Source organism: Cetorhinus maximus, chromosome 10, assembly GCF_964194155.1.
Source record: "Cetorhinus maximus chromosome 10, sCetMax3.hap1.1, whole genome shotgun sequence".
Classification (NCBI taxonomy): domain Eukaryota; kingdom Metazoa; phylum Chordata; class Chondrichthyes; order Lamniformes; family Cetorhinidae; genus Cetorhinus; species Cetorhinus maximus.
In genome coordinates this window covers 127165883-127185475 of record NC_135888.1, presented here as the reverse complement: position 1 = coordinate 127185475, position 19593 = coordinate 127165883, and the positions used below count along the sequence as shown (strand labels likewise).

Genomic DNA, 19593 nt, shown 5'->3' with positions numbered 1-19593 from the left:
AACAAAATTGTGCTGAACTACAATTTGTTAATTTGACCTTTGAGAATTGATTGCCTCCTTATTCGATATAAGATATATTTTTTAAAAGAAGTAGCCTCAGAATAAGAGTGCAATTATTAAATTATGTTAAATTTATTATTTTTTTCTTTAGAACAGCTTAACTTTAAATTATTTGACTAAATCGTATGTGCGGAGCAAACTCGTGGCCTAGCTGTGACAGAATAACTTGTTGGAACAAGTTTAGCTTCAATAGTGGTGAGAGCATTCCAGTCCAGTCTAAGGTTACTGTTGGTAATGCTGCACAGTGATTTAGCTGAGGTAATGGTAAGGTTATTCCGAGTGCTCCAATACACCAGGGATCAGCGAAGATTTACTGGGAACTACTTGTTTTTATGCAATTTAGCTCATAGGTACTTGGAATAAAATCCAGGGACCACTTACAGCCCTACAAATCATGAAATGTGACTCTTAGCAAATCATATTCCCACAAGCTCATTTACAGTACAAATTCACAGTCCACCAATTCAGTTCTGGCATTAAAGCGAGTGAGTTTTTTTTTAAAGACAGTGGAAGTAAGCCCATACATAGTATTGCTTTGTGGCAGAGCTACAAGAATGTTCCTCACATCAAGTCACTGCTCAGGGTGAAATCCCTTTGTGGCCCTTGAATACAAGTTAGGGAGTCCTCTTGATCACAGTCTGTTCCATGTTCAGTGATACTTTGCCCTTTCTTACAACCCCAGCCCACAAAATCTGCATGCCAGTCGCTGTGTCAAATATTTCATGTTACGCCTTGCAAATCCATTCATGTTCAATGTTGTTTGGGTTTAGTTATGTTCCACCCAAGAGCTTTAGAATATTACAGCTCAAGAAGGCCCCGTTTCACCTTGTACTGAGGCGGGGTGAATGAAACCATTTATATCGTGGGTCACCAATCCAACGAACAGCAATGTAATATGTAATGAGGCAGACAATGTCAATAAAATATTGAGTCACCCAATTCCTCAAGCATCCATTTCAAGCCACTGAACAGCTCATGCATTTTTCTCAGATTAAAAGGCAATGGTGCAATAGAGCTTAGTTTTGTTCTCTCTCTCTCTCTCCCCCCTTCTCCCCCCCACCCCACCTGCAACCCCGCCACCACCACTCTCTCTATCTCTCTCTCTCTCTCGCCAGCTTTTTAACCCTTTCTTGAAACAATTAGCTGGGTGGAGCACCAAGGGTGCCAGTTATTCCATTGCCATCTGTGCACATTGATGAGGGGTTATTCATGGGCATATTAACTGCAGAGGACATCAACACTGGGCCTGATCCTAATCTTGCCACTTATAAGCACAGCAAGAGTTGCTGATGGTGCTCAAGGCCCTGACCACTTTTTAAATTCACAGCCACAGCGTAAGGATTGAATCTGGGACCTTCTGAGAGTTCAGAGAAGTTGACGTTTCTTCAAACAATTGGAAAAGCTCCAGTTTTAGCTTAATAGGTTCCGCTAATGCCCTTTAGGGAAGGAAATCTGCTGTCCTTACCTAGTCTGGCCTACATGTGACTCCAGACCCACAGCAATGTGGTTGACTGTTAGCGACCCTCTGAAATGGTCTAGCAAGGTCAGTTCAAGGGAAATTAGGGATGGGCAACAAATGCTGACCTTGCCAGTGATGCCCACATCCCATAAAAGAATAAAGAAAAAAAAGACAGTTAGCTTCTAGGTGGAGGGAGGGTAGTGGCAGCAGGAGTAAATAGGGAAGAAGGCCATTGCATAAGGGATTACATTCTGGTCTCAGTTTTACTTGAACATTTGGATATGTAAACAAAACTCCTGCTTGTAAATCGAGTTAGCAACAAATGAACCATTATGGTAGAGAAGTGAACCTATTAAAACCTGCTTCTGCTATGGTTGTGTCAGCATCACAGACCAACATTTACAAATGTGGTTAGCAATGTGATAATGTGAACATAATCTGTGATGATATTGTGATGTTGATTGACAGACAGGTACTGGCCAGGATACTGAGGATAACTTCCCCCTCTTCTTTGAGATAGTGCCGTGGGATCTTTTACATCCACCTGAGCAGGCAGATGACATCTCAGTTTAAAGTCTTCTCCGAACGATGGCACCTCCAACAGTGCAGTGCTCCCTCTGTACAGCATTGGAGTCTCAAGCCTTGATTTATTTTTTTATATGCTCAAACCCTGGAGTAGGACTTGAACCCAGAACCTTGTGGTTCAGAGGTTCAGCTGAGCTACAGCTGTCAATCATCAGCTTTACTTGCACAATATCTAGCTGAGAGATCAAATACACAATTCTCTGACAAAAGCTCTTGGACATTAAGGGAATCAAGGAATAGGAGCATAGGGTGGAAAAGTGGAGTTGAGACGGACGGTCTGCCATGACCTTATTGAATGGTGGAGCAGACTCGAGGGATGTATGGCCCACCCGTTTTTTTTATTTTTTATGTTCTTATGCCTTAGTTACTCAATGCGAGGACATGTATCATGTGATATAATCCTTGTAGACTTTGGAAGCTCCACAATAAACTCTTTGGCTGCTCATAGCCCAAATTACAGTCTAGTAAACAGACTTACCAACTGCTAATAAATCTATTTATTGAACAGCCTTAATGACATGATATAGATTTATATTCTGTCAAGGGATAGAGAATCACAAACAATTGTGGCTGCTTATATTTAAAGCCAAGCAAGAAAGGAAATTACAACATGCTTGGGAGTGCAACTGTCTATAAATCTATGCTGAGCATAATTACAGGCATCGGGTATAAATTTAGCACTGCAGCCCAGTCTCTAGTCTGCTTTTTAGATGGATGTGAAATGGTGAGAAATTCAGGGGGGTTTATTAATCTAAAAATAGGGTCCTTTTTGTGTTCTACAAGGACTGGGAGTGGAACACATAGAATCATAGGGCCAGGGGTGGGAAGCCTGAGTTGGGAAATTTCATGACTCAGCAGATCTATCTCCTTTAAAAAGGCCCCCACTCACCATATTTTTGTTCAGGAGAGGCAGGGGCAGGATGGAGTCAGGCTGCTGCCTCTGGAGAAGTTTATAAGTTTGTAAGAAATAGAGTAGGCCATTTGGCCCATTCAATGGGTCTGTTCCACCATTCGATAAGATCATGGCTGATCTGATTGTGACCTTAACTCCACTTTCCTGCCCATTCCCCATAACCTTTAACTCCCTTTTCAATCAAAAATCTGTCTAATTCAGCCTTACATATATTCAACGATTGGCCTCCCCTGCTCTCAGCCAAGCATTCATAATGAGGCCATCTGTGAACGGTATCAATAGAAACAGATAGCCAGGCATCTGTTTCTCCAGATGGCCTTATTATGAAGGCTTGGCTGAGCTCCAATGTTCACTGATGGATCTAGCACAGCAGGGGTCTGTTTAGACAGGTGGAAGAGGAGTATTTGCTTTGATTGATTAACGTCTTTATGAAGTGATGATAAATTGTTTCTTTAAACATATTCTTTCAATGTCTTTATGTTTATTTGGACAAGATTAAGAGGTGTGAAGTAAAGTAAACCTTCAGTTATTGATATTATAATGGCTCTGTCTGACCCTTTTATAGGGTTGTAAGAACAGCAGTCTTTTTCAAAGCAGATTTCTGAATGGATGTTTTTAATCATGAACATTTCAAGACTTGCCTTTGTTATGATATGGTTCATGGGTTCTATATTGGGTGAGTTGGCATAGAGCATGGTGGGAGTGAGCATGGGAATGACCTTCTTAACGTACTTTTCAAAAGGTTCGCGAATCCAGACTATGGTTCAGAATTCTCTTGAGAGGCTGTGAAACACGTGCCATCGAGATGCTGGTCTGACTCGATGAAAATGGCTGGATGGGGGTTGTGTGGTGGTGGTGGTGGTGGGAAGTGGGTGTGCTTGGGTGGTAGGTGTGAGATGCCCACCGCCACAATGGAGCTGGCCAGGTCAGGAGTGCAGGGTGCGGGCTCCCTTGCACCCTGCACCCTTATCCAATGCTGGCGAAAATTGCCAGCGCTGGGAATGGGGACAGGAGCCTATTTGCCCCATTATGCCTGTGCTAGCTCTTTGAAAGAGAAATCCAATTTGTCCTACTCTTCTTTTTCCAACAGTCATATATTTATTTTCCTTTTTGAAGTATTTATTCAACTCCCTTTTGAAAGTTATTATTGAACTTGCTTCCATCAACCTTTCAGACAGTGCATTCCAGATCATAACAAGTTGTCAAGTAAAAACAACTAATTCCCTCCATTTGCCTTCATTTGACACACATGGCTGAATTATACAAGGCCCCAAATATTCCCCCAGTCTTACCCCTGGCTAAAAATTCAGTGGGGTGGGGCGGGGCCTGCATTATCATCAATCATCAGCTGTCCCACAGCCATTTGACAGCCAGTTGGCTTTTCGTAGACTGAAGGTGGGACTTCCACCATTCTGGATTAGGAAATCCTGCCTTGGAGAGCTGCTGGCCAATCAGAGGCCAGTAGTTCTCCAGCACACTAGCCGGGCAGCGTTGGATCACATACGTACGGTCGGGGGCCGACCGGGCACCAGCTTTCAGGGCCCGGTGAGGTGGGTGGGGGGGGCTGGGGTTTGAAAGACCATGGGGAGGCGTGCAACCTGAGAATGGGGTAGCATCTTAGGGGAGGGTCCAGACAATCTCCCCACCACCGCCACCGCCCCCCCCCACCCCACCACCCCACCCCCACCGCCTGCCAGCCATCCTCCCCTCCTGTGCAGAAAGGGTCCAAACCCAAGCATCAGGCTCAACACTGGCCTCAAGTAAAGCTCCTGCAAAGATGTAACAATCTCTTTGGCATAGATTTCCCTTTCCCGATGACGGTTTTAATCTGTTGACAAGTCCAGGAGATCTCCAGGCACCCAGCGGCAATGGTGTCAGCGAGAAAGGTAAGCAACCATTCACACTGACGTATTCTGGCAGATGGCAAACCAGGAAGTTAAATTGTCATTCCCTTTTCGTTTAAATTTTCAAATAGTGTCATAAATGATTATAATTGGATATAGAAGCTAAAATATCATATCTTCAAATACACTTCCTTTCAAAAAAATTCTACAGAAACTTTATCACGGAGAAATTCCACAAATTTGACATTCCACAAATATAAATTAGCTTTTCAGGGTTAGTGAGGGTGTTACGCAGAAATTATGAGGTTGGTACACTGGTTAAAAACTCAGTTCCACCTCATTCAACAAGATGTGACATTTTCAAGGGCTTTTACGTGAAATTTTTTTCAGTTCATGAATTGCTAAGAGATTGCACAATAGCACACCTTTTGGAGGAACGTAAAATCACTGACAGCAACTTCTGGCTTTCTGTGTTATCCTGCAAATGTGCAGACTCTGAAAGTTGAGGGAATAATGACAGTGAATGCTGAAAGGTTCGCTGTAGTTACTGCAGCAAAATCTGGGCCATCAGACTTGGCAAATTTATTTCCCAAGGAGCTCCTAAAGCCAAAAAGAAAGAGAAGACATTAATCTGATTAGGATTGTTAAAAAAAAGTTCCAGGGATCAAAGTTTAACCCTTGCTGCCACCCAAAATTACTGAACTGACAAATGAAAATGCCAGTTTTGTAAATCGACAACAAGGTATATGTTGTTACCCCAATTTAACTGTTATAATGTCATAAATTAATGTGAATAAGGAAAGTTGTAATGCCTTTTTGCTGTGAATGTAAAGGAGCAATATAAATGCAAGGATCAATTTCCCAGGCCCCCTGTGTTGGGCAGGAGCAAGTGTGTTGTACATCAGTTGATGAAGAATATAACTAGAGCCAACCTTTGCAGACATTTATAAGAATTTATTTACGCGGCTACAGATGACAAGCAAGCACCTCCAAAAACCGAAAAGCCACAATTGCGGTCTATGCGTTTCTATATCCATGTTGAACCAACCTTTCAGGTTGTCAATCAAGAGGAACCAAGTGCCCTATTCAAAAGGGGCAGCACTAACTTCTGTAGCAGAAAATTCAAAACTTAAATCAAATTAAAATAACGTTCCCAGGGATGATGATGCACTCCAGTACCCTTGGTGCCCACTGGCCCTAGAAGGCCTTGAGTACTGGTGGAAACTTTGTGCTCCCTCTCCAGGGGCACCCAGGTATGGGGATAGCTGTGGCAGAGAGACAGGCAGTGGGCCTGAATGGCCCCTCTGTGCGTTTATTAAATCATTCATATGGTCGGGTTAAATGAAATTGGTGCACTTGGTGACCGCTTTCGTGCCTTTGGAGACGGTGTGTTTGGCCAGATCCCCGGCAGCATGAGGCGGACGGCGCTCTGAATCTCCCTGGCCTAGATTGTGTGGCCCTTGTTGTAGTGAATCAGGTGTGAGGTCTCGGAGGCGATGCGCCCAAAAATGTCGGCAACGAAGGAGCTCATTGCACCTTTGGACGAGATCCTGGTGGGAAGGTGGACCTGGGTCAGCACCCTGTACACATAAGTGGAATAGCTCTGCTTGCGAGATTTCCTCTGCTTCTTGGGCAGCTTCCTGATGACTTTAGTCAGCGGCTGCTTCGACACCTTGAAGGGTACATCGTCCTTAACTGCAGTCACCACCTCAGGCATTCCACTCAACTTAGACCAACTCGAAGGGCACAAGTGAATCCCCAATTAATGCCCATCACCTGCACACACAATTAATGCACAATTTACACAGTGCATCAATAAGTCAAGTGCAATGCCTGAAGTGGCGGCTGCAGCTAAGGGTGGTGCATCCCGCAAGGCAGTGAAGCAGCTGCTGACTAAAGTCACCAAGAAGCCGCCCAGGAAGTGGAGGAAATCTCACAAGCAGAGCTATTCCACTTATGTGTACAGGGTGCTGACCCGGGTCCACCTTTCCACCAGGATCTCGTCCAAGGCAATGAGTGTTATGAATTCCTTCATTGCCGACATTTTCGAGCGCATTGCCTCCGAGATCTCCCACTTGATTCACTACAAGAGCCACACAATCTCGGCCAGGGAGACACAGAGCACCGTCTGCCTCTTGCTGCTTGATGTTTATTTTAAGGCAAATTAACTTGCAACCTTGTTGAAATGAGAGCACCTTTACTCGCTATCTGCAGACCTGCAACACATACATTGGTTCAGAATCTAATCGCTTCTGATCTTGCTTGTCTAAGAGCACCTGGGCCCAGAGCCATTCGTTATTGTGGGGTGGCTCACATTTAATGAGAGGAAGCAAAAGGATAATGTTAACATTTCTCAGTCTGTGGCAGAACTGAGGAAATGGCTCAAAACGTATGACTTTAGTGGGCATCTGGATGATGCAATAAGGGTGCCTGTGGTTGAAAGAAAATGTCAGTGCAGAGGAAGCTGTTGAGTGAAGCCAGACCCATGTGTGCTAGAGCTCTCAAAATAGCACTTGGGATGGAGACGGCTGCCAGCTAGCAAAATATACCTCCGAGTCCAACAGTTCCATATTGAAAAGAATTGGTCAACCATGGTGTAGGTGTTATAAAAATAAGCATCTTCCAGACTAATATTTATGTGAGAAGATTACATACCATATTTGCATGTAAACTAGTGAGGGCTGCCAGAGAGGATGCAGGAGGATTTTTAAAAAAAGGCCTGAGCTTATATCATAGAACTGTGAGAATTCAGCAAAAGACAATAGTCCAGTGTCCACAATGTCAATTTTGACAAGGAACCTTAAGAAGAAACTATGAAGTGATACAGCTGAAGTGCAGTTGCCTGTTTTCTGTATATTTCGATAGCGGAAAAGGGAAAAGTGCAAAGATAAAAACCCCAGCTGGATAGAAGGTACAATGTTTGATTTTGGTTTGGGCACTAGAGCTATGGTAACTATTACACTACCAAAAATATATGAGAAGAAATTTGGGAAACTTTCCCTACAAAAAGAGAACTGACATTTTTCTGAAAATTTACACTGGACACCCATTGTTAGTCCTTGTGAAAATAAACTACTAAGTAAGGTATGAAAATCAGAAAACAATGGTCAGCATTTGTAATTAAAGGTAAAGGTGCCTCATTGCAAGGTTGAGATTAGTTCTGTACTAAAGTGGATGGTTAGGCAATTAGGATTGGCATTAAATATCTATATATTAGAGATATATATATAAAATATATATATATAAAAAATATATATATATAAATATCTAAAAATCTGCATATTCATGCACTTTGATGACCTCAGGGTATACTCAGGGGCAGGATGGGATACTTGTCAACCTGGAACTGTTCATAGCCCTGTGCAAACGTGAAGGAGATAAAGGAAATTCAATTCCAGACAGGGCGGGGAGGTCATGTATTGTCTAGCTCATTGGTCAGTTCAAAGATGGTGAACGTATCAGAATGACTAGTCATTAGTGGTTGTTTAATGAGATCTTGTAGCCTTAAGTAGTAGTTTAGCAAGACCCTGTAGCTATCAGCAACTGTTAATGAAGTCTAGTAGTAATGTCTGGAAGTAAGAATTATAAAAGGTGCTGTACCACTGTGATATTTTGAGGAGCTTTCCTTTACCTGACTAAGGGAGTTTCTCCCTGGCATGCTTGAATAAAGATTTCTTACTCACTTGGATCTTATGGACTTCAGAATGGCTTTTCGCCACAACAGTATCCTGTTGTTAAAATGGGCAAATACTAAGATGTTCACCTGTCAAGGACTTATGGAGATACAGGCCCTTACTCAGCTTGACAAGTTCAACAAACGGCATCTAGGTATACCTTTAATGCGAAGGAGTCTGATTTTTTAAGATCAGAGTGGTACGCTATAAAGAACTAGATCGCATGAAGACGAGGGTATCATTCAAAGCAAAAACAGAATTACCTGGAAAAACTCAGCAGGTCTGGCAGCATCGGTGGAGAAGAAAAGAGTTGACCTTTCGAGTCCACATGACCCTTCAACAGAACTGAAGTATAGTTAGGAGAGGGGTGAAATATAAGCTTATACCAGCTTATATTTCACCCATCTCCTAACTATACTTCAGTTCTGTTGAAGGATCGTGTGGACTCGAAACGTCGACTCTTTTCTTCTCCGCCGATGCTGCCAGACCTGCTGAGTTTTTCCAGGTAATTCTGTTTTTGTTTTGGATTTCCAGCATCCGCAGTAGCTTTTTGTTTTTATCATTCAAAGCAACTGGACAAGTCTGACTGTTCCAGCAGTAAAACTTACGATGGTTTAAGGGTTTGTGGTGACTATTGAATAGTTTGGCTGTTCATGACATCCTCTGCCCAGGGCCAAAAAGTTGTTTGCCAGTCTTGTTGGAGGTTAACTTTCTAAATTAGAGCTTTGCCAGGCTTACTTGCAATTGGAGATTAATTCTTCTCCACTTGGACACTTACAGTCAAAAGAGGAACTTGAGAGGATTGTACCTATGTTCAAAACTTCTCTAAAGATGGCCCAAGATCTTGGCAACATACTTCGGGAATTAACTGTATTTCTTTTGAGTTATCAGGCAAGCATCATACCATTATTGGTGTGCTAACTGCTGAGCTATTCACTGGAATGAATAACAAACCAGTTTGGCATTTTAAACTTGACTTGGAAACATCAGTGTCAAGAAGAAAATGTCATAATACTGGGTCACAAATTTTGAAGCAATGTAATGTGGGAGTAAGAGCATTATGGCTTCAATTTAGTGGGAATATGAGAAAATGGAGTGTTGATAATGAATAGGAGATTGGAGCTATTATGTTTTTGGTGGATAGTTTGTTTTGGAGGCACCTTGAGGACCAATTACCAGTCCTGCATTAATCTACCATCTTCCATGTATCAAATTATTCTGCTGCGTGTGACCTACTGCCAGTGCCTCTTGCACCTAGGGAAGTAGCTGTTGTCACTTCTCATATGTAGTAAACCAACTAACTCCCAGAAAATCTTCGTAGTCCTCATATTGGTGTCAAATCTTCAGAACAGTCTCCAAATAAGACTCAATCCTGAATGTGTTGAAACTGTGAGATTTTTTAGACTATTACCTATTTTATTTGACTGATTTTGTTTAACTCAAATCACCAATACTTTGTAAATGACTCAATAAACTATTTTGGTTCATACAAGACAACCAAATAAGGCAAAAGGTAAATGGTAAATTTCAAAAGAAGTTTATTAAAAGTAAAAGGAGTACTTATCAACTTGGGACAAACTTCTACAACTTCTTGCAGGTGATCAGTCTGTAGAAGTGTAACCTTCGCAAGCTCCTCCTTTGACAATTGTCCCTTAGGAATGCTGCCTCGAGAGTCTTCAACTCCATCTACAACAACTGTTCACTAGGAACTCTGCCTCAGGAGATCTTCAGTATGTGGCTAGCAAGGAAGACCTTCAGAACCTCTATGTTTATCCCCAATATTACCATTACTTTACACCAGAGTTGGCCCTGTTGTAACATGACACTTGGTCAATTTCTTATGAGATTAATTTAATTGGACCCCAGTTACTTACACCACCTCCTCTCATCATCTTAAGCAGGAATGCAAGAGAACTGTTTCACACTATCCCTTTATCTGGTTATATACAATCCGCTATTCATAGAGTCTCAAATGTTCATTACTTCAGTTCTTCGTAAGGTCATATTGAACTTTTGAGGCTAATCAGAGCTTGAAGATATCTCTTGCGAGTACATTTATCCTAATTGCACATTCTTCACACAGCAAAAAAGCTTTTACGTTTTTAAAATAAAACTCAGTCTTTCTAATATACTGATCCATTTTTAATTTGTTAATTGTGACTCAGTTAAGGTTCACTGCTTATTCAATCTGTTGCCAACTGGTAGCTAATTAATACAATACTCTTTAATTAATACATTTGCTTAATACTGGACAATAGCTTTCTTATTCAGTAATCTTGATTGAATTAAACAACAAGCCTTATTCTTGAGCTAGATTTTGGCAGAATACGATGTTCTATGACTTATCAAAATTGGCAGAGAAACAATTCTGCCTGCTCTGCAGTTTCTAGAAGCATCAGCTTTATAAAGTATTAATCCGGTCTTTTAATAATTATCTATTACATCAAGACCATAAGACATAGGAGCAGAAATTAGGCCATTCGGCTCATCGAGTCTGCTCCGCCTTTCAATCATGGCTGATAAGTTTCTCAACCCCATTCTCCCGCCATCTCCCCGTAACCTTTGATCCCCTTACCAATCAAGAACCTATCTATCTCGGTCTTAAATACACTCAATGACCTGGCCTCCACAGCCTTCTGCGGCAATGAATTCTTTAGATTCACCACTCTCTGGCTAAAGAAGTTTGTCCTCAGCTCTGTTCTAAAAGGTCTTCCCTTTACTCTGAGGCTGTGCCCTCGGGTCCTTGTCTCTCCTACTAATGGAAACATCTTCCCCACGTCCACTCTATCCAGGCCTTTCAGTATTCTGTAAGTTTCAATCAGATCCCCCCTCATCCTTCTAAACTGCATCGAGTATGGACCCAGAGTCCTCAAACATTCGTCATATATTCATTCAATTCACTAATTATAACTTAATCAAGGTACATTATTTAACAATCATCTGTTTCATGACTGGCTTTTAACACCAATCAATACGTAGTTAATTAAGAAGAGTTACAGAATGTGAAATGGCTGCAGGAAGTCACAAGTTGGAGTTTAAAATGGCTTCCTTGACCTTGTTACACAGTATGAAAATGATTGATTTTAAAGCTAAATTTGATTATCTAAGCCTACCTACAATACCAAATTGGGGGAGTTACCATTTTCCAATCCTATTATTAGTCTTACCTCGCTCATTGTCAACCCTATCAAATCTATTACAAAGGTTAAGGAAATCTCCATGTAAATAACTGTAGATAGCTATGGGTATGGTGGTTTTATTATAGCCCTAGTGACATAACCCACCTTTCCTGCAAGTTACTGAGAGAGTGCTGTGGTAGTTATTTATCACGTAAGATGTAGTTGCTGAATCTCTTTACTTAATAAATTTAACCAGTTCATTCTTAGAGATGATTATCTTCACCTTGTAATTCTGAGGTGAGAAAGTAATGTTTATGATAATGGGTTATATTTTGCTATGGCATGGCATCTAATGGTGTCTGCTGCTAGTTAGACTTGTCCCTGCAACTTTCATCTCAAAACATTTTTGCCTACTAAGTTACTGAAAGCAAGGCTGATAACAGAGCACTGAGAAAAAGCAGGCATCTAGGGCTTGAGTGAACAGACCAACCAGCAGGGTATCTTCTTAATTTCATTGAACAATTGTGAAACTAACAATGTAAGGACTGGGAAGAAAATCGGAAAGAAAAATAGAAAATAAAAAACAGAGGAAGAAAAGAGACAGAAAAGTAAAAACTTAAAAAAAAATTGATATTTTTAAGGTCTCCAACATTAAATAAAAGAAAGAACTGGACTCCACACTTGTAATGGATCATTTTCAGCACCAGAGAGGTTGCTTTTGAGTAATTAACAACATTTGTTAAAAGGATACTTGCACTTGTTATGATGAGGCTTAATCTGTGAAGCATTTCGTGTGTATCGTCTGAGAAAATATAGCAACGTCACAACTTTCAATGCATTTCAGTGGTGAGGCTGATAGCGAGATACCATTTTTGCAAAGCTAACAGTGCAATGGATCATTTTGGACAGCAGCTTTTAGGTACTGGCATTTAACTGCACTTCTGCCCCTTGCCTGAAGGTGCTGTACCAGTTACACATATAAAAACAGCAGGCACCATTAGTTGACTTATAGGTTCCTGGATATTATTAAGTGAATACTGGAATTAACTACATCATTGCAATTGCACTTCTCTTTTATCCCTTTGTTATTCTTTGATGGGAAAGTCTGAGGCGATCGAGAAATCAAAGCGGTTAGTCATTACCAGCAGTTTGAGCGCTTATTTGGACATAATATATGGTATTCCACCCGCTTCCTACTAACACCATTATCATGAGGCCAAAAAAGACTTAATTCAGACTTCAATGCACACACTGATGATCTGGGTCATAGAGTGATATCGTGTATGTGGTTTGTAAGTTCTAAACTTAGTGTTGAAAGTGATTAAGTTGGACATGTGGTTTACGTTGTTTAGTAATCTACCTCACTAGTCTGTGTTTAACAGGATTCAAGCCCGTTGGTCAAGTAAAAACCAAGACACAGAGCCTTTACTTGCTGAGAGAGTTTATTGACTTTGTCCAGTGTCAACACTCCTCACCTACACCCAGTGTCCCAGCTAACCCCTATTCAGATGTGTTCAAATACCTGTCCCACCGAGACTGCACAAAAAAGAAAAAAAAACTAAAAGAAATTTGTTTCTCTTTCCTTATTCCCTTGTTTAAATTCTGTGTTTTTTAACTAGAATGGCTAGACTGATAAAATGGCTACCGCGGACCACGTGATGGTTGTTCTGAAAGTTTCTGAGCAGTTTAAAAATGGGCAAAGGCTAACACATCAAACCGCTGGAATGTAATACTCCTTGTATTGTATAAATATTCCAGCCAAGCCAACACAAAGGGTAGTAAGCAAGATGGCTGCACCAACCAGTTATGGACAGAGGCAGAGCTATTTGTGACTCCTCATCTCCAATGTTGTGCTAATGGTTCTACAATTACCTGCTCAAGATGCAGTGTGTTCTAATAAGGGGCCTCGTTAGTTGAATAGCTCAACCCAAAACCACCTAGTCACATGACCGAGACTTGACCTGTTTGAATTACTTTAATTATACAGCTTTTGGGTTTTATCGTCAGTCAGTGTTTAGCCTCAGAAGATAACCAGGACTCCAAGCCAGCAGCCTGTCTCTGTCTACCATTTACCACCAAAAAGATAGCAGCAGAAAGAGTCTGTCTAGGTAAATTGCTTGGCCCTCATCTGCACTGTTTTCCTACTGGAATGTCTGAATTGCTGTACCAATGCCTATTACCAGACTAACTCACCTCTACATGCTTCTCCCATTGTGGAAGTCAGTGGTACTGGAAAAGTGGATCCCTCAGTATCAGCTTCAGCCAGTTAACCTCACTGAAGGAATACACCATTGAACCTTTGATTCTGGTCACTGGACCCATGTGAAATAATAATTCTAATTTTTGTCTGTCGTCTTTGACCTAACTCTTTCCCTTATTGCTCTTTTATTCTATGAATGCAAAAGGTCTTGGGGGAGGGGGCATTGCAAACCCCTTTCCCGCATTTTGTGTGTGTCAAATATGTTAACCCTCCTATTTTTACCTTGTTTCAAGTTTGCTGTGGGGTTATTAATAGAGGATTGGATCAATCCAGAACTGAAGGGTTGAGTGCTTACCATGTTCCTGAAATTGAGGCATTTGGCACTAATTATAAGCACTGACCCTTGTCTGTCAGGAGTTAGAATGTACCGGTTTCAATTTTAACATCATCTTTTCCTGGGATTGAGTGTGGTTCAAATGTGCACAAGCCCAATTAAAGCCCCTGTTATTTGCTTCGAGTGCATTTGCAGTTGTGCAAACTATTAACCCATTTTCTCTCTGAGTACATATTGCTTCAAGAAGGAAATAATTTTTATTTATGTAGCACCTTCTATGACCTCAAAACGTCCCAAGTGCTTTATAGCCAATGAAGCACTTTTACTGTCCTTTTTGTTTAAGTACCTGTTGTAACCTAGAAAACGCAACAACAGATTTGCACACAGCAAACTCTCGCAAACAGTAATTTGATAATGACCAAGTGACCGATTGCACTGATGTTGATTGAGGGATAAATATTGTCCAGGCCAATGATTGCTTGTTGGAACAGTCTGCAATTTCTTGAAGGAGAAACCTGACTGCTTCAAGCCCAGAATGCTACTACTTTTAGTTCTGGATCTGGAACCCATGGCCTTCCACTTGGAAGCAAAGCATTTTTACGGCTGAACTACCAGGCTTGCCTCATACTTTGATCTGAAAAGATGTTACTCTGATTTACATGGAGGCATCTTGGCATTTTCTGAATTGAATGACAATTCCCTAACGATGCCATATTTTAATTCTTTAGATTTCTCCCACGCTCATTGAAGATGAAGCATTGGATTCTATTTCTTCTGCTGGCAATCGGGTGCTATGTCTGGCAAACACAGGCTGAATTCTTCACATCCATAGGTAAGGCTCATTGGAATGTTCATCGTTTTGGCGGAATATAGAAAACAATTAATGTTGTCGGTCATTTCTACAGTCGCTTTTGTTTTTGTCTCAAATCAAGGATGGTGATGATGATGATGTTGAGCCTCAACAGTAAGGTATCGATATGCTAGAGCCCTGGCAGTCTTAACGAAAATTCACTGTTTTAAGTTGGTCTATTTTTGTTTATGGCCATAGACTCCTCCGTTTTGTCTTCTCATCTACTGATTTGAAGGGAAATATTTGGGGCTTTGGAATTCATGTCTGGTGTTCTTGAGAGGATGTCTTGAAATTGGGCAACGAATCTGGCCCACTGCATCCCAGTAGTGCACAGGTGTTGGGCCCAGGGCAAATTGGCTGGCTCAGACTATAGCACCAGCCCTCATCTAGATCTTGGGAGGGCAAGGGGAAGTGCACGGGATGGGAACCGGATCTGTGTTGTCAGCAGCCCACAGTATTGCTGTGGACTTGGACCAATCACTGCTGCTCCTCCTGACTCCATGTCCAGTTAAGTGAAAAAAGTGCACTTACCTTGTCTTCAGCCTCTTAATAGTAGGATGGTTGGTTAGGCCACTTTAATGCCTGGAAAACTAGCTGGAGCACGCGCAGCACAAACTCTCCCTTTGGTTTTAACCAATTTCAAAGCTGGGTCCTTAAACAGGCGTTAGGCCTCTCGATAGAATAAGCAGGGAGCCTAGTGTCTGCTTGCAGAGGTCAAAAGGGACATCTGAATATCATCTGAGTTAATATTGCACCCAATGTATATGAGGCACCCTTTATTATGTGGGATATAGTCCCATAAAATCAGTCATTATTGCCTCATTTTATGTTGTAAAAACAGGCGTAATCACATCTAATTTTTCTCTCTTTCCTTCTGCCTCTATTTTTCTCTGTTCTGCTGGTAACATTAGGTTCTGTAGAGTGCTGTGCCATGAATAATGTGAAATTGATGTGATTTTTGTTCTGAATGCACTGAGACTAATACACTACCAAGTTCCAAAATAACATTCCACGATCAGGTTATGGAGAGCTCGCACAGGCAAGTCGATCCTGCTCAAGTTGCCATTTTGCCCCTTTTGCTGATTCTGATTCCTTCTCTTCAACCCACCCCCACCAAACCCACCACCGCCCAAACACTTCCTCACTTAATGACAGTAGAGCCGTTCTAAAATTAACACCAGAATCTCTTCAGGGATCTTTTTGCCAAGAAAGTCCATAAGTAAGAGTGTAAAATGTGAAGCCAGGGTTTTATTTTAATTGCCTTCAGAGTCTGAGGAACAATTCTTTTGAAGACATATTGTTTTGTTCACTGAGTTGAGATTGTCACCCAGAATTTTCATTCTTTGGGCAGTTGTTGTGGTTTTTTTCCCCGGATCTCCTTCAGAAAAGAATACCGGCAAGAATTGAATGATATTCGTCTCGTTTTCAATGCTATTGTTTTATAACCAATAAAATTAGTGAGTTGCTGCCAACTCCAGCACATATTAATGAACATCTGTGTCTCATAACTGTCGAAAGTCTGGAGGTAATGAAAGAACAGATGAGGGTTTCAGTGATGGGAGGAGTTGAAATAGGTGCTGAGCTGGGCAATGTTGCAAAGGTGGAAGCTGAACAATTTCGACAAGGATATGAAGGTTGACACTCACCTCCAAAACGGAACGAGAATTCTGTAGGACGCATAGCACCGAAACAGACTATTAGTCCCAACTGGTCTATAGCTGCGCTTACGCTCCACACAAGCCGCCTCTTCATCCAACTCTTAACAGCATGTTCTCTTCTCCCTCCTGAGCTTATCTAGCTTTCTATTAAGTGCAGCTATGCTATTTACCTCACCTGCTCCTTCTGGGAATGAATTCCAAGGCACTGAGATTGTGTGCCATTTTGTCCAATCAGTCTGAACAACAAGGAGGAGGGATGTGGAGTTCGGGGCAAGTGTACAGTTTGCCTGTCTGATTTTAATTAAGGCCCAAGATCCAAGGTTGGGCGGGCGTTGGGCCTACCCAGTCAGCACAGAGGGTGTTTCCTGGCCTGACCATTTTCGAGACACCAGAAACTGAAAGCAACAACCCCTCTAGCATTGAGGAAAAATCTAAACAATGTAATGATATTCTGCTGGATTTGATTTAATTGGTCACATATCCCAAAATAACACTTATTCAATAGATCCCTGGGGAAAGTAAGTGGCATCAGTTCAGGTTCTTGGCTGGATCAGTTTTCTTTTAACCTTTTATGCGTCAAACTAATCACCTTCCTCAGCAACAGTGGCGATTTTCTTTTTGAAATGAGATAGATATTCTCAGTCAGACGAGGTTATGCTTCTGAATAGAATTTCTGCAGTCCTGTTTAAGGATGCTGAGCATTGCTAATTTGCTATCGGACTGTGGCTATTTTTGAGTTGGCCCTTTTATTCTTTATTGCAAAGTTCTGGATTGCATCTTAGGCCCCTTCATGCCACGACTGGAAGTTTTTAAAATCCTAGTGAGACCATTGGTTGCCAGGGAAACAGTAGCCCATTACATTATGTTGTACATCTAAAAAACTGAGGGTATAGACAGAAGAGCATTCTCTATTTTGCGTAGGAGTAGCATTCATTTATAATATCGTTTTCACATTGTGAAGTGTTAGGAATCCTCACCAATTTCCACAAGGCTCTGCTGTCAAATTTTGTCCTCCCAAATAAATTAATGAAGATCAAAGTTAGTCTCTCCTTCCGCCATTTTGTTCTGACTTTAGCTTTCAAGGTACAGTCAAAAAGGCACTTTGGCAGTATTATACATTGGGAAATTTGAGTGAGAAGCTGAGCATCCTCTCGTGATTTCCCCACCCATTCACCATCACGGACAGAAAGTTGTAAACCTGAATTCTAGATTTGCGTTGTGCGTGCAGATTGTGTGAAAGAAGCACTAATGCATAACATCTTATTTATTCCTGAGCTGTGGACGTTACTGGCAAAACCAACGTTTATTGCCCATCCCTGATTGCGCTTGAGAAGGCACCACCTTCCTGAACCGCTGCACTCCTTTACAATGATTTTAATACAACTGAATGGTTTGTTAGGCCAACTAAGAGGGTCGTTAAGAGTCAACCACATTGTTGCGGGTCGGGAGTCACACCTTGGTCAGACTGGGTAAAGGCGGCAAATTTCCTTTCCTAAACGACATGAGTGAACTAGCTGGGTTTTTTGCAACAATCTAATGGTAGTTTTATGGTTGCCTTTGCTGATACTAGCTTCTTATTCCAGATTTATTTAATTAAGGCACCAGCAAATGGAAGTTGCAAATAGACAGGAGATGCAGACAGACTCATTCGACTGCAGGCATGTTCAAGTCTCCTGGTTTTTATTGGTGCGGTTTCAAAGCTCAGCCCTGTGTGGAGTAACACAGGTCGCTCAGAACCAGGTTCGAAATACAGGCCTTGGAACTTGTCTGGCTGGCAAGGTTTCAGTACTCCTAACAGAGAAATTAAACAAAAATAGCTAATTTGCTTTTGTTTCAAAAGCTGTCTGGATCTTGGTTCTTTCCACCAGTTTGGGGAGACAAAAGCTTTGGCCCTGAAGCATATGACTAACATTGAACTGGCTACACTAGGTAAGAATGTCTTGCACTATCGTCGAGGGCATCCCTTCGGCAAGGCTGCCTACAGATTAACGTGTTTCTCTGTGACAAGAAAAGTCGGTTTTTCAGTATAGAAGCATAGTTGACTGCACTGGACAGAATTTCCCATTTTGTTGCTCTCGCATTTTCTACACAATTCACCTGAAACCCTTGCAAAACGTTATAGAATTTTAAGCTCAAATGACCTTCAGCGCAAGTTAAGTATCCATTATATATGCGCTAGTTTCAAAAACATCATGCTAGGATCAGGCCCCAAGCACAGAGCTGGCCATATTACCAGGACAAATTAATTGCCTTTCAGAGTTTTCATGAATTGCAATGTTTGCTGTCCTTCGAGGAGGCTGTGTAATTAAACTGGATGTTTTGGGCGTAAGAATATTGATAGGCAAGTTCTAGAAGCTTTTGAATGTATATTTTTTAGCCTACTAAGAAATTGGCTACTGTACGCCAGTATGATTAGCAAATGGTTCTGTATATTTTTTAAAAAGTCATTTTCAGTACCTTACATCGCGTAGCTGACAAGTGACAACAATGACTAAAATTACTTTTTTAAGTGATAAGCCCGTGTAGTAACCAAACTTTACCAAGTTACCACTCTTAAATATTAAATAAGGAATACTTTTTAAAGCAGATTTTTTTTAAAACATCGTCCGATTGTACTGATTCATGGTAGGTTTTGCGTTGAGTGATATGTAAATGCATTGAATCAAAACTTGATGGAGGGGAAAAAAAGCCACTTTTCCAAATGGCCACAATTCTGGGTCACTGATTGCACTCAGTGTGGAAACCCAACACCTCAGATATATGGGGTTCCCCCGCAGCTTCTTTATTTCAATAACAGCGTTGTAGATATAGTAAAATACTGGGTCTGCAGTTTGCCTGTGGAGAAGAAAGAACGCTTTTAGCAATGTTAAGAGAGTGAGCTGGCACCTCAGATTTGC

At 41.4% G+C, this 19593-nt stretch overlaps 1 protein-coding gene across 6 annotated transcripts in view; it reads left to right on the top strand.

Moving 5' to 3' along the window:
• Positions 1 to 19593, top strand: part of p4ha2 (procollagen-proline, 2-oxoglutarate 4-dioxygenase (proline 4-hydroxylase), alpha polypeptide 2) — a 111769-nt gene that overhangs the window by 15212 nt on the left and 76964 nt on the right. For all 6 annotated transcript variants that reach the window (XM_078551108.1, XM_078551110.1, XM_078551109.1 and 3 more), the window contains exon 2: positions 14917 to 15020. In XM_078551108.1, coding sequence (XP_078407234.1) covers positions 14939 to 15020 — 82 coding nt within the window. In that variant the 5' untranslated portion in view covers positions 14917 to 14938. The remainder of the gene's footprint in view (positions 1 to 14916; positions 15021 to 19593) is intronic.